This window comes from Rhinoraja longicauda, chromosome 15, assembly GCF_053455715.1.
Source record: "Rhinoraja longicauda isolate Sanriku21f chromosome 15, sRhiLon1.1, whole genome shotgun sequence".
Lineage (NCBI taxonomy): Eukaryota > Metazoa > Chordata > Chondrichthyes > Rajiformes > Arhynchobatidae > Rhinoraja > Rhinoraja longicauda.
Window position 1 is genome coordinate 43,828,373 of NC_135967.1, and position 16,345 is coordinate 43,844,717.

At 45.5% G+C, this 16,345-nt stretch overlaps 1 protein-coding gene across 1 annotated transcript in view; it reads right to left on the bottom strand.

Annotated features, from left to right (window-relative positions):
• Positions 1-16,345, bottom strand: part of LOC144600687 (actin-binding protein WASF3-like) — a 54,877-nt gene that overhangs the window by 19,317 nt on the left and 19,215 nt on the right. Inside the window, exons 2-4 of the mRNA XM_078412577.1 lie at positions 8,950-9,108; positions 5,844-5,978; positions 1,577-1,730 (exon numbers count right to left, since the gene is read on the bottom strand). Coding sequence (XP_078268703.1) covers positions 1,577-1,730; positions 5,844-5,978; positions 8,950-9,082 — 422 coding nt within the window. The 5' untranslated portion in view covers positions 9,083-9,108. The remainder of the gene's footprint in view (positions 1-1,576; positions 1,731-5,843; positions 5,979-8,949; positions 9,109-16,345) is intronic.

Below are 16,345 nucleotides of genomic sequence, written 5' to 3' on the forward strand. Positions count from 1 at the left end.
TATTGTCTATTGTCTATTGTACACACAGCACCCATAGTCACGATCGAACCCGGGTCCCTGGCGCTGTGAGGCAGCAACTCCACTGCGCCCTAGTATTATCTGATCTGATTGTACGACAAGCAAAACCACGGCCTTCACTGCACCTTGGCACACATGACAATAATGAACCCAGACCTAGATGTGAGCACACATCTCACCCCACCCACCACTTGTTTGCCCTTCCGCCCTCAGGAAAGCGCTACAGGTCCATCAAAGCGCACACCACAAGACCAACAAACAGCTTCTACCCAGTGTACCATCGCCACACTGAACTCTGCACTGAAAGCACCCCCCCACCATAGACAATATTTACACTGTACAATACCTACCTCTGTGCAATACTGAGATATTCATTCATAATATGTATTTTTATAATACTATTCTGTGCAATATCTTATATTCTGACAATGACCTTCTGAGTGCAATATCTTATATTCTGATAAGGGTGCATAGGTGGGCATAATGTGTGTGTGTGTGTGTGTGTGTGTGTGTGTGTGTGTGTGTGTGTGTGTGTGTGTGTGTGTGTGTGTGTGTGTGTGTGTGTGTGTGTGTGTGTGTGTGTGTGTGTGCGCGTGAGAATCTGTGTGTGTGTGTGTGCGTCACAGTGTGTGCATGTGAGTGTGTGAACTGTTTTTATTTTTCTCACTCTTTTATTGTCATTTTATTGTTATGTTTTATCTTGTACGTTTGAGCTCCGCTCAGGCAGCGCGTCTGAATTCCGTTGTATGCACCACTACAATGACAATGAAGTGACAAACAAACAAACAAACAAACAAACAAACAGATAACTAGATAGATAGATAAATAGACAGACAGACAGACAGACAGACAGACAGACAGACAGACAGACAGACAGACAGACAGACAGACAGACAGATAGTTAGACAGTTAGATAGATAGATAGATAGATAGATAGATAGATAGATAGATAGATAGATAGACAGACAGACAGACAGACAGACAGACAGACAGACAGACAGACAGACAGACAGACAGACAGACAGACAGACAGATAGATAGACAGTTAGATAGATAGATAGATAGATAGATCGATAGATAGTTAGATAGATAGATAGATAGATAGATAGATAGATAGATAGATAGATAGATAGACAGACAGACAGACAGACAGACAGACAGACAGACAGACAGACAGACAGACAGACAGACAGACAGACAGACAGACAGATAGATAGATAGACAGTTAGATAGATAGATAGATAGATAGATAGATAGATAGATAGATAGATAGATAGATAGATAGATAGATAGATAGATAGATAGATAGATAGATAGATAGATAGATAGATAGATAGATAGATAGATAGATAGATAGATAGATAGATAGATAGATAGATAGATAGATAGATAGATAGATAGATAGATAGATAGATAGATAGATAGATAGATAGATAGATAGATAGATAGATAGATAGATAGATAGATAGATAGATAGATAGATAGATAGATAGATAGATAGATAGATAGATAGATAGACAGATAGATAGACAGACAGATTTCCACAAATACCCTTTACCTGTACGGTGTCAGGATGTTGAGTGGTGGGGGCTTGTCGCATTTCTGGAACATTTCCAACACTGGGTTTGGAATGGTTGTCCGCGAGACCACCTGCTGGTTCTGGGTGGTTGAACTTTTAAATGCTTTCCTCATGTTGATGTCCTGTAGCGAAACTAAAAAAAATTTTTAAAATAAATACGCGGCTACTCAGACAATAAGTTCACATTTATTTACACTTTTGGTTTAGTTTTGTTAAGTTTAGATTGAAAACGCACACCTCCAGATTCAGGGACAGTTTCTTCCCAGCTGTTATCGGGCAACTGAACCATCCTCTCACCAACTGGAGAGCGGTCCTGAGCTACCATCTGCCTCACTGGAGACCTTTCACCTATCTTTAATCGGACTTTATCTTGCACTAAACGTTATACCCTTTATCCTGTAACAGTACACTGGAGCTTGATTGTAATCGTGTATAGTCTTTCCGCTGACTGGTTGGCACGCAACAAAAGCTTTTCACTGTACCTCGGGACATGTGACAACAATAATAAACTAAAGTAAAGAAAGTAAAAGTTATCTGGCCTCAGTTTGGGTCCGGGTCCTTCTTCAGACTGATTGTAGTAGGAGGGGGAAATGCTGGAAGAGAGGTGGGGGTGGGGGGGTCAAAAACTGGCAAACTATAGGTCACTTTTGTCTTCATTTCTGGCCATTATCCAACCATCTGCCAATCAACCCCCCTCACCTGTAAGGAGTAGGACATTTAGAACGGAGATGAGGAAAAACTTTTTCAGTCAGAGAGTTGTGAATCTGTGGAATTCTCTGCCTCAGAAGGCAGTGGAGACCAATTCTCTGAATGCATTCAAGAGAGAGCTAGATAGAGCTCTTAAGGATAGCGGAGTCAGGGGGTATGGGGAGAAGGCAGGAACGGGGTACTGATTGAGAATGATCAGCCATGATCACATTGAATGGTGGTGCTGGCTCGAAGGGTCGAATGGCCTACTCCTACACCTATTGTCTATCCATTTTATTCGTTCTGATGGTCATCTGGATGAAATGTTAACTCTTCACAGAAGTGGAGGGCCTAACGGTAGAGTTGCTGCCCTACAGTGCCAGAGATCCGGGTTCAATCCTGATTACGGATGATGTCTGTATAAAGTTAGTGCGTTCTCCCCGTGACCTGCGTGGGTTTTCTCTGAGATCTTCAGTTTGTCCCAACTCCAAAGACCTACAGGTTTGGAGGTTAATTGGCTTCAGTAAAATGGTAAATTACCCCTAGTGTGTGTAGGATAGTGTTAATGTGTGGGGAACACTGGTCGGTGTGGACTCGGTGGGCCGAAGGGCCTGTAATGTCCAAACTAACCTGCATTTTCTTGTCTCTAAATTTCGCACCTTTGTTTCATATAGTCTATAGTTCTTCTCACCCTTTCATTACCTCATTGAGTCAAGGATTTTATATTATTAATGTTAGTTATAAAGCTGTAAACCCTTTAATTTCTACTCCATGCATAGAACACTCTTATCTCCCTTTTTAATTTTCATTCCACCCGATAAAATCTTTTAGGAAGGCTTAAAATCAAAATAGTCAATATGGTCTTTCTATTTATTGACACCAATTAACCACTTGGCCATCCTCTGTCATTATCTTAAAAAATATTGGAGGACCTTTACAAACCTTTTCAGATCAATGGTCATTTCAATTACAATACCACAAAACTCCACCATCCTTTGCCCTCGCCTCCAATAAAATACGATGAGAGAACGTGATTTGTTTTTGACTAAGATAATGACAAACTCTTCAGCCTCCTCTGAGGAATCAGTCTCCAGTTCAAGACCAATACACATTCCAGGCTTAACTTCCCCATTTCCCACCAGCCTATGTTGGACCCTTTAGGCTTTAGACTTTAGAGATACAGCGCGGAAACGGACCCTTCGGCCCACCGTGTCCGTGCTGACCGGCGATCGCCCGTGCAGTAGTTCTGTCTGAAAACCTAGCGACAATTTACATAAGCCAATTAACCTACAAACCGAAACGTCACCCATTCCTTCTATCCAGAAATGCTGCCTGACCTGCTGAGTTACTCCAGCATTTTGTGTCTATCTTCAGGACTGCTTTGAAATTCGGCAAACTAAGATGAAAGCCCTTCCCACCCCACAGTCTGATATCCTAGACTCATCCATGGCCATGGAGCACAATGCGGCAATCATACGTTCCTGAGTTCTAGGAACAGAATTAGGCCGTTCGCCCATCGAGTCTACTCCGCCATTCAATCATGGCTGATCTATCTCTCCCTCCAAACACCATTCTCCTGCCTTCTCCCCATAACCCCTCACACACATACTAATCAAGAACCTGTCAATCTCCGCCTTGATAATATCCATTGACTTTGCCTCCACAGCCTTCAGTGGCCATGAATTTCACAGATTCACCACCCTCTGACTAATGAAATTCCTCCTCATCTCCTTCCTAAAGGTATACAGGAAAATAACTGCAGATACTGGTACAAATCGAAGGTATCACAAAATGCTGGAGTAACTCAGCGGGTCAGGCAGCATCTCCGGAGAGAAGGAATGGGTGACGTTTCGGGTCGAGACCCTTCTTCAGTCTGAAGAAGGGTCTCGACCCGAAATGTCACCCATTCCTTCTCTCCAGAGATGCTGCCTGACCCGCTGAGTTACTCCAGCATTTTGTGATCCTTTCTAAAGGTACGTCCTTTTATTCTGAGGCTGTGCCCTCTGGTCCAAGACCCTCCCACTACTGGAAACATCCTCTCCACATCCACTCTGTCCAGTCCTTTCACTATTCGGTAAGTTTCAATGGGGTCCCCCCTCATCGTTCTAAACTCCAGCGAGTACAGGCCCAGTTCCGTCAAATGCTCTTCATATGTTGACCCAATTATCCCTGGAATCTGTAGAGACATCAAAAGGTCGAATACTGTCAGGAGTGGTGGTGGAGGCAGACACCACAGGCATATGGAAGTGCAGGGAATAGAGGGAAGTGGATCAGATCCTGGGGGTCAGGGCTTTCTCCATCGCTGCTCCCACCCTATGGAACTCACTACCCCAAACCGTCAGAGACTCCTCCTCACTCACCACATTCAAAACATCACTGAAGTCTCACCTGTTCAGTACTGCCTTCAACCACTGAAGGTCACCTCACCTTCTGTCTCCTTTCTCTGTTCGTTTACTTATTTATCTATTTATTCACTTCCCTATGTTCTTTAAATCCCTGTAAAGTGTCTTTGAGTATATGAAAAGCACTATATAAATGTAATGCATTATTATTATTATTATTATTATGTATGGGCAAGTGAGATCAGTTTAACGTGGAATCATGTTCAGCACAAACATTGTTGGCCGAGGGGGCTGTCTCTGGGCCTGTCCCTGTGCTCTGCTGTTCTGTGTGTGGGAAGGAACTGTAGATGCTGGTTTACACCAAAAATAGACACAAAAAACTGGAGCAACTCAGCACAGTGGCGTAACATAGAGTTGCTGATAATATTACACAATTATATTACATTGTGCTGGGATGAAGATTTTGCTGCAATGTACACAACGCCACAGGAGATCCTTCTTCCCTGTGGCTATCAAACACTGCAACTCCTCCTGCCATCTGTCGTGGGGTAGACTGAGACTGACTCCCCTCCCCCCCCACCCCCCGCCCCCATCCCCAAATCTTTGCACATCCCCAATCCTTTCCACTCGTCACTTTAACTTCATGTTTCATGTATCTTATGTTTAATAGAAACATAGAAACATAGAAAATAGGTGCAGGAGTAGGCCATTCGGCCCTTCGAGCCTGCACCGCCATTCAATATGATCATGGTTGATCATCCAGCTCAGTAACCTGTACCTGCCTTCTCTCCATACCCCCTGATCCCTTTAGCCACAAGGGCCACATCTAACTCCCTCTTAAATATAGCCAATGAACTGGCCTCAACTACCTTCTGTGGCAGAGAATTCCACAGACTCACCACTCTCTGTGTGAAGAAATGTTTTCTCATCTCGGTCCTAAAAGACTTCCCCCTTATCCTTAAGCTGTGACCCCTGGTTCTGGACTTCCCCAACATCGGGAACAATCTTCCCGCATCTAGCCTCCCCAACCCCTTAAGAATTTTATATGTTTCAATAACATGTTTCAATAATGACTGTTTGCAGATCAATTTCCCTCCTGGGATAAGTAAAGTTCCATCGTATCGTATGGTATCGTATGTAACAATCATTCAGCCTGTTCTGGGTTGTAACAAGCCTGTCTCCACCCACACCCCTGCCCTGGCGTCTTGTCCACTAACCTTCTTCCACGGTAGAGTCCAGTTGCGTGACTTTAATTGCCAGGCAATCAATTCTCTCCTGGAGGCAATTAACTCGCAGGCAGAAATTGTTAGCTTCATTAAAAAGCTCTCCAAATATATCTTCCGCATGTTTACCTGCGAGGATGAAGAGAAAACAGTTCCATTAAGACCACAGATGGACACAAAATGCTGGAGTAACTCAGCACGGGACAGGCAGCATTTCTGGAGAGAAGGAATGGGTGACGTTTCAGGTCGAGACCCTTCCTCAGACCTTTATCTGTCCCGTTGAGTTACTCCAGCATTTTGTGTCTATCTTCAGTTTCAATCAACATCTGCAATTCCTTCCTACACAGTTTATTTTTTTCCAGTTCAAGTAAAACACAAAGTACTGGAGTGTGTAGGAAGGAACTGCAGATGTTTACATAGAAACATATATAAATAGGTGCAGGAGTAGGCCATTCAGATCTTTGAGCCAGCACCGCCATTCAATATGGTCATGGCTGATCATCTAAAATCAGTACCCCGTTCCTGCTTTTTCCCCATATCCCTTGATTCCTTTTGCCATAAGAGCTAAATCCAACTCCCTCTTGAAAATATCCCGTGAATTGGCCTCCACTGCCTTCTGTGGTAGAGAATTCCACAGATTCACAACTCTCTGGGTGAAAAAGTTTTTCCTCATCTCAGTCCTAAATGGCCTCCCCTTTATTTTTAAAATGTGGCCCCTGGTTCTGGACTCCCCCAACATCAGGAACATTTTTCCAGCATCTAGCCTGTTCAATCCTTTAAGAATTTTATATGTTTCTATATGATCCCCTCTCATCCTTCTAAATTCCAGTGAATACAAGCCCAGTCGACCCATTCTTTCATCATATGTCAGTCCCGCCATCCCGGGAATTAACCTGGTGAATCTACGCTGCACTCCCTCAATAGCAATAAAGTCTTTCCTCACATTAGGAGACCAAACTTGCACACAAAACTCCAGGTGTGGTCTCACCAGGGCCTTGTACAACTGCAGTAGGACTTCCTTGCTCCTAAACTCAAATCCTCTAGCAATGAGGTTAACATACCATTAGCTTTCTTCACTGCCTGCTGTACCTGCATGCTTACTTTCAGTGAATGATGTACAATCACACCCAGGTCTCGTTGCACCTCCCCTTTTCCTAATCTGACACCATTCAGATAATAATCTGCCTTCCTGTTCTTGCCACTCACATTTATCCACATTATACTGCATCTGCCATGCATCTGCCCACTCACCCAACCTATCAAAGTCACCCTGCAGCCTCATAGCATCCTCTTCACAGCTCACACTGCCACCCAGCTTTGTGTCATCTGCAATCTTGGAGATGTCACATTTAATTCCCTCGTCTAAATCGTTAATATATATTGTGAATAACTGGGATCCCAGCACCGAGCCTTGCGGCACCCCACTAGTCACTGCCTGCCATTCTGAAAAGGACCCGTTAATTCCTACTCTTTGCTTCCTGTCTGCCAACCAGGTGCTAACCTAATACCGAAGATAGACACAAAATGCTGGAGTAACTCAGCGGGACAGGCAGCATCTCTGCAGAGAAGGAATGGGTGACGTTTCGGGTCGAGACCCTTCTTCAGACTGTCCAGCTAGGTACATTTTGAAAAAATTTTGGTTTAATGAGGCAAATAATTTACCAGGCATTTAATTTCAACCTGCACTCAGAAGGAAAGTGAAGGTGACAAAAGTCATTGGTTTGCTTTAATCATGTGGATTACTGATGATAACAAATATTAAAAGTCAAATCCAAGTAATTAATCTAATTAACGTTGGATTTCGCTCTGGCAGTTGTGACTGTGACGGTGCATCCTGATGCTATGATTACAGAGCCAAGGTTAATTGCTTGCTGTGTTGGGAATATAACTTTTAACAAAGAAATTCTCATGATGCTTCACAGATCAACAAGCTGGAAGAAACACACACAGTCGGAAAGTGAAACAAGAGGGAGATACGAGGAACTACAGGGCGACAATGTGGCGCAGCGCCTCACAGCGCCAGAGACCTGGGTTCCATCCTGACTACGAGTGCTGTCTGTGCGGAGTTTGTACATTCTCCCCGTGACCACGTGGGTTTTCTCCGGGCACTCCGGTTTCCTCCCACACTCAAAAGACATACAGGTTTGTAGCTTAATTGGCTTTAGTTAAAAAAATTGTGAATTGTCCCTAGTATGTGCACGTGTACGGGGATCACTGGTCAGTGCGGACTCGGTGGGCCGAAGGGCCTGTTTCCGCGCTGTATCTCTAAACTAAAACTAAACGAAACTAAACTGCAGGTGCTGGAACCTTGAGCGAAGCACAAAGTGGGGAAACTCAGCGGGTCAGGCGGCATCTGTGGAGGGAATGGACAGCCGTCATCTCGGGTTGGGTCGGGACACTTCCTCAGACTGAAGCAAAGTAAATAGTAAACGGTCTGAAGAAGGGTCCCGACCCGAAACGTCACCCATACCCTCTGTCTGGAGATACTGCTGAGTTACTCCGGCATTTTGGTGTTTATCTTAACTAGTAAAGCAAAACTGGCTCAAAGGCTTCCAGAGTTCCTCAAGGTGAACATGTTTCATGGTTGGACCTGAGATAGCAGGGCCCATGAAGGAGATCTCAACAGTGAGACAGTCAGGGGGTGGTGGGTGGGTGGGCAGTAGGTGGAGTACCACCACGGCTGAGAAGGTGGAAGGTGGCCGTCACTGGGAGAGACTCCCAACTGCAGTGGAGTCCACGCCATGGCGGCCGCCATTGGTGGAGCGGGAGCACGTGGCCGCTGGCTGGGCGAGGTCACTTGGGGCGCGGGGCGGTGACATCACCCTTTGTCCCGTATTTGGGAGCGAGGAAGTTGGCAACCCGACTAAGGGCGGTCCCGCACGGGACAAACTAATTTAGCCCAAAATACTGGACGTCCCGGCTAATACAGGACAGTTGGCAACCCTGACTGCAAACCCACCCAGTCACCCACTCTTCCTGATCCTTTTTAGGAATGGTAGACGTTTGAAAGGACTCGTGCATGAAAGGATAACAACGGAGGCAATGATCACGTCAAGCCTACCATGGAAGACAGGTTAAACACGCACTAATGGCTACTTACTGAGGCTGCCAAGCTGCTTTATAATGGCAGCTAATGTGCTGTTTGTCACACATTCCAACTCACTGGTGACACCTTCTGGCAAGGCCCCACGACACAGATGCCTTGGTTCAATGATCCTCTTAATGAGTGGCATCTTTAATTCAAATTGACATCAATTCCCTGTAAAGGTACAAAATGAAAATAAGAAATACGAACAACCATCGTCGCGCAATCGTGGGCGGCACGGTGGCGCAGCGGTAGAGTTGCTGCCTTACAGCGAATGCAGCGCCGGAGACTCAGGTTGGATCCTGACTACGGGCGCCGTCTGTACGGAGTTTGTACGTTCTCCCCGTGACCTGCGTGGGTTTTCTCCGAGATCTTCGGTTTCCTCCCACACTCCAAAGACGTACAGGTATGTAGGTTAATTGTCTGGGCAAATGTAAAAATTGTCCCTAGTGTGTGTAGGATAGTGTTAATGTGCGGGGATCGCTGGGCGGCGTGGACCCGGTGGGCCGAAGGGCCTGTTTCCGCGCTGTATCTCTAAATCTAAAAATCTAAAGTTGATTATAATCAGTCTAATGAGTCCTCTCCCCTCTCCCATCAAGCAAGAGGTACAGAAGTGTGAAAACGCACACCTCCAGATTCAGTCAAGTCACATCAAGTCAATTGTATTTGTATACCACGTTTAAACACAACCTACATTGACCAATGTGCTGTACATCAGTGCAGGTACTAAAAAAGAACATACAATGGCACACGAACCTAACAACACAGACATAAACAGTCAACAGGTTTGATGCAGAACTGATACAGGAATAGTTTCTTCCCAGCAGTCATCAGGCAACTGAACCACCCTGTCAACAACTCTGACCTCCCAACTACCTCATTGGAGACCCTCGGGCTTTCATTAATCGGACGTTACCTTGCACTAAACGTCATTCCCTTTACCCTGTATCTGTACTCTGTGGACAGCTTGATTGTAATCGTGTGTTGTCTTTCCGCTGACGGGTTAGCATGCAACAAAAGAGCTTTTCGCTGTATCTCGGTACACGTGACATTAAACTAAATCGACTAAACTAAAGTCATTTTCAACCTGTGAAAGGTAGCTCAAACAATACTCCAAGATATCAGACATAGTTATGGTGCATCACCAGATGGTAGCGGTCACATTTCTCCATGTGTTATTAAACTTACTCGATGATTCATACTGTCATAGGTTGAGATTTGAACTTGCACTTGTTAAAAACCATGGGACTACGAGACCCACGACAAAACATCTAGATCATGATACACTACCAATCATCAAATAAAGATGAGAGAAGAGGGCGGCACGGTGGCGCAGCGGTAGAGTTGCTGCCTTACAGCGAATGCAGCGCCGGAGACTCAGGTTCGATCCTGAATGCGGGCGCCGTCTGTACAGAGTTTGTACGTTCTCCCCGTGACCTGCGTGGGTTTTCTCCGAGATCTTCGGTTTCCTCCCACACTCCAAAGACGTACAGGTATGTAGGTTAATTGGCTGGACAAATGTAAAAATTGTCTCTAGTGGGTGTAGGATAGTGTTAATGTGCGGGGATCGCTGGGCGGCGCGGAATCGGTGGGCCGAAGGGCCTGTTTCCGCGCTGTATCTCTAAATCTAAAAAATAAAATAAAAAAGCAAGGAACTGCAGATGTTGGTTTACAAAAAAGAGACACAAAGTGCTGGAGTAACTCAGTGGGCCAGGCAGCATCTCTGGAGAACATGGACAGCTGATGTTTTGGGTTGAGACACTTCATTATGGTTGTAGTATTTACTATTCCAATGACATTATCAAAACCAGTGCTTTTAGTTTGCGATGGTATGCTATGCTGGCACTTCTAAAAATAGAAAAGACAGGTTTTCAGTTTTTTGCTAGTTTTTAATATTACAAAATTATTAATGTCTATAAAACTAAAATGTATTAATTAAATTAGGCAGTCAGGCTCTGAAACAACTTGTAAACACAGAGTGCTGGAGTAACTCAGCAGATCAGGCAGCATTCTGGAAAACATGGATAAGTGTCGTCATGTGTCTGAAGAAGGTCCCAAACCCAAAACGTCACATATCCATGTTCTCCAGAGATGCTGCCTCGCCCGCTGTTAGTCCAGCATTTTGTGTCTCTTTTTGTAAACCACCATCTGCAGTTCCTTGTGGCTCTGTCTTTAATTGCAGCTCCATTGGGTTTGTGATCCAAGTCTTTCTTTGCAATCAAAGTGTGGCACGGTGGCGCAGCGGTAAAGCTGCTGCCTCACATCACCAGAGACCCAGGTTCGATCCTGACTTTGGGTGCTGTGTGGAGTTTGTGCATTCTCCTTGGGCCTTTTTTTTCCAGCTGTTCTGGCTTCCTCCTACATTCCAAAGAAATGTAGGTCTGTAGGTTGACAGAAAACATAATGTTGGAGTGACCCAGCGGGTCAGGCAGCATCTCCAGAGAAAAGGAACAGGTGACGTTTCGGGCCGAGACCCTTCTTCAGACTGAGAGTCAGGGGAGAGGGAAACTAGATGTATGGAAAGGTACGAAGAGCACATGTGTCTACCTTCAGTGTAAACCAGCATCTACAGTGCCTTCTTACACACAAGGTTTGTAGGTTAATCGGCCTCTGTAAATGGCCCCCTAGTGTGTAGGGAGTTGATGTGAAAGTGGGATAACAAGGAACTTGAGTTAGAAATTATCATATTGAATGGCGATATTTATTCACAAAATGCTGGAGTAACTCAGCAGGTCAGGCAGCATCGCAGGAGAGAAGGAATGGGTGACGTTTCGGGTCGAGACCCTTCTTCAGACTTGCTGAGTCACTCCAGCATTTTGTGAATAAGTACCTTCGATTTGTACCAGCATCTGCAGTTATTTTCTTACACATATTGAATGGCGGTGCTGGCTGGAAGGGCCGAATGGCCTACTCCTGCACCTATTTTCTATGTTTCTATGAAGCAGTGTGAACGGTTGATCGATGGTCGGCATAGATGCGGTGGGACGAAGGGACCATTTCCACGCTGTATCTCTAAACTAAACCACCAAACAAATATAGATGTGATTTAAAAATATCTAGATCTTCCTCAGAGACCTCTGCAAATAGAACGTTGCTAATGATCTTGGAGGAAGGATGGTGATAGTCTGTGTACACACTGTGCACCAGCGAGTCCCAATGGACAATGCAAAGAACTGCAAATGCAACGATGCCACAGACAATTAGAGGCTCAAACAGCTGCAACCACCAACACACGTCATCTTGTGTAGGAAGGAACTGCAGATGCTGGTTTACACCGAAGGTAGACACAAAATGCTGGAGTAACTCAGTGGGACAGGCAGCATCTCTGGAGGGAAGGAATGGGTGATGTTTCAGGGAGAGACCCTTCTTCAGTTCAGCCTGAAGAAGGGTCTCGACCTGAAACGTCGCCCATCCCTTCTCTCCAGAGATGCTGCCTGTCCCGCTGAGTTACTCCAGCATTTTGTGTCTACCTTCGAACCACACAACGTCTCTCACTCCCCTCGTACCAATGCAAAATACCGGCTTTGCCTTCAGCATGCATCTAGCATCCGAAGAAAATGAACTTCAAGATTTTGACTGCCTTTGAAACACAGATGCACTTAAAACAAAAGGGTAGGAATTATCCAGCATTGGAGCGTGATTGTTGGTTGCCAAGGCAACGGAAAACATTGCTTCCTTCCCGATGGCTGAACAAGTTTGTCTAATGAACAGCTGCACCATTTGGGACCAGGAAATCTTGCATAAAGTTACATCCATTTAAGCAGCAGCTTTGAAAATGTTATTCCAGCTCACCTTTCCACCTCTGAGGCACTGAAGAGTGAGTCAAGCATTTCTTATCCTAACTGAAGAAGGGCCTCGACCCAAAACGTCACCCATTCCTTCTCCCCCAGAGATGCTGCCTGTCCCGCTGAGTTACTCCAGCTTTTCGTGTCTATCTTCGATTTAACCCAGCATCTGCAGTTCCTTCCCACACATTTCGCCAGCGATCAGGCAGTCCTGTTTTACGTGGATACAGAGTGGGACGACGGAACGATTAAACTCAGCGAATCTTCTCACAGGCACGGATTCGTACCTCTACAACAACGGGCACCATTAGTGCAGAATGCGTCCAAGTCACACTGAGCCGACTGAACAGAGCTCCACAAGGCAGTAGCAACATTGCTAATGAGATACGCCGGATTTGGCTTCAACCATTACTCATTTGTAAAGAAACGCGAGCATTCAGTTAATTAAGATATCCCCTCTGGCAAATACCCCCCCCCCCTCAACACAATCAGTCTGAAGTCACAAAATGTCACCCATCCATGTTCTGTGCAGATGCTGCCTGACCCGCTGAGTTACTCCAGCACTCTGTGAAACGTCACCTATCCATGTTCTCCACAGATGCTGCCTGACCCGCTGAGTTACTCCAGCACTTCTTTGGAGACCAGCATCTGCAGAGCCTTGTATCTATCTGCAAGATATTTGTTTATTTGGCCTTTCAATAGTTTATTCTGCTGATTGTTCTCCGATAGCGAAAACTCAATGTTATCACTGGCTGGAACAAAAATGGAATTGAATCTGAGGCTTTCTTTGCCGAATGTATTGGCAATTTTAGATACCGACCAATTAGAAAATGTAATGTGCTGGAGAAGTTGGACACCAGGATGCACATAAATGGAGAAACTGTTGGGTTTTTGAAGCATTGCAAGAGGATATTGGCAAAGTGATCTTTTTAGATTTAGATTTTTTTAGATTTAGAGATACAGCGCGGAAACAGGCCCTTCGGCCCACCGAGTCCGCGCCGCCCAGCGATCCCCGCACATTAACACTATCCTACACACACTAGGGACAATTTTTACAGTTACCCAGTCAATTAACCTACATACCTGTACGTCTTTGGAGTGTGGGAGGAAACCGAAGATCTGGGAGAAAACCCACGCAGGTCATGGGGAGAACGTACAAACTTCGTACAGACGGCGCCCGTAGTCAGGATCGAACCTGAGTCTCCGGCGCTGCATTCGCTGTAAGGCAGCAACTCTACCGCTGCGCCACCGTGCCGCCCTTCTTGAGATCTGCCAATCTTGAGATCTCCTTATAGTCCAAGTAAGAGAGATCAGCAGATCCGCTTCCAATAGACGGTCACTAGGTAGAGACCAAGGAGCGGCACGGTGGCGCAGCGGTAGAGTAGCTGCCTTACAGCGCCGCAGACCTGGGTTCGATCCTGCCTACAGGTGCTGTCTGGACAGAGTTTGTACGTTCTCCCCGTGATCACGTGGGTTTTCCCCGGGTGCTCTGGTTTCTTCCCACATTCCAAAGACGTGCGGGTTTGTAGGTTAATTGGCCTTTGTAAATTATCCCCAGTGTGTAGGATAGTACAGGGCGATTGCTGGTTGGCGTGGACTCGGCGGGCCGAAGGGCCTGTCTCCAAGCTGTATCCCTAACACTAAAAGAAAAACAGGAACAGCAGTAAATATGGGTCAGGTTAAGGTTCATTGTTAGTGAAGAATGGTCTCGACCTGAAATGTCACCTATTCCTTTCCTCCAGAGATGCTGCCTGGCCCGCTGTGTTACTCCAGCTTTTTGTGTCGTTAATCATGTATTGTCTTTTTGCTGACTATTTAGCACGCGACAAAAAGCTTTTCACTGTACCTCGGTACACGTGACAATAAACTAAACTGAACTAAAGGGAGTGGATGTGACAGTGGGATATCAGGGCATCAGGTCTGAGTGACGTTGATCCCTGGTACAGATGGGTCTATTGAGCACATTCTCTTTCTACACACTAATCTATTATTTGTTCATTAAATAGGTCAGTATGATACCTCATTGGTCATTTACCACTCGGCTTGAGCTGCCATTCAACAGAAATCCAAATCCTATCTGTTTCAATAGACACCTAAATGACATCTCGCTCAGCAATCATGTCTCTGTGAGCCTCGTGTAAATGAGGAGTTTTAGTTTAGTTCAGTTTAGTTTAGAGATACAGCGTGGAAACAGGCCCTTCGGCCCACCGAGTCCACACCGACCAGCGATCCCCGCACATTAACACTATCCTACACCCACTGGGGACAATTTACAATTATACCAAGTGCACAAGCCCAAGCCAATTAACCTACAAACCTGTACGTCTTTGGAGTGTGGGAGGAAACCAAAGATCTCGGAGAAAACCCACTCAAGTCACGGGGAGAGCGTACAAACTCCGTACAGGCAGCACCCGTAGTCGGGATCGAACCCGGGTCTGCAAGCGCTGTAAGGCAGCAACTCTACCGTGCGCCACCGTGCCGCCCTTCTTGGCACTCTGGTGTACGCGGTAATAAACGAATCTGAATCAGACGGTGTTGCAGCAGAGTTGCTGCCTTACAGCGCCAGAAACCCAGAAAGGTTCAATGGTTCAAAGGATCAATGTTACTTTAATTGTCACGTATGCAACTGCACAGTGAAATTCGTTTTGCATGTAGCAGGCACCACCATTTTTTGGTGCCATTATTTAAAGTCCGGGTTCGATCCCGACTACGGGTGATGCCTGTACGGAGTTTGTACGTTCTCCCCGTGACCCACGTGGGTTTTCTCCGGGACCTGTGGTTTCCTCCCACACTCCAAAGACGTGCAGGTTTGTATCACGACAACATTTAAAAGACATTTGGACAAGTACATGAATATGGGCGAAACGCAGGCCGGTGGGACTAGTGGAGATGGAGAATCATGGTTAGTGTGGGAATATTGGGCCGAAGGGCCAGTCTCCATGCCGTATGACTATGACTAAGACCAGGAATATACGTATATTTTCAGTGTAAAAGACTGCACCAGGGTTTAAACCAACCAGTGCTTGCTTTTGCTTGGTAGCAGGCTGCAAAGAATTGAGTTTACATCCTGAGTATCATAAACTCGGATATCAAGGGCTTTGAATGCTATTTTAAAGAGACCATCTGAATGTTATTTGGCAATTATTCAAGAATGATTTTTTTTTGCCATTTAAATCCATGCTTTGGAAGAATATTGTGGCATAGAAATGATCAAGATTTTGTTCATCTTCGGCAATATGGAAAGGCAAATAGTGAAAGGCCTGGATAGGGTGGATGTGGAGAGGATGGTTCCACTAGTGGGAGAGTCTAGGACTAGAGGCCACAGCCTCAGAATTATAGGACGTTCCTTTAAAAAGGAGATGAGGAGGAATTTCTTTAGAGAGAGGATGGTGAATCTGTGGAATTCATTGCCACAGAAGGCCAAAATATTTTTAAGGCAGAGATTGATAGATTCGTGATTAGTACAGGTGGCAGTGGATCATGGGGAGAAGACAGGGGTAGAGAGGGAAAGATAGATCAGCCATGATTGAATAGTAAAGTAGACGATGTGCCAAATGAATATTCTAGATCTTTACTTTAGTTTAGTTTAGAGATACAGCATAGAAACAAGCACTTCAGCCCACCGA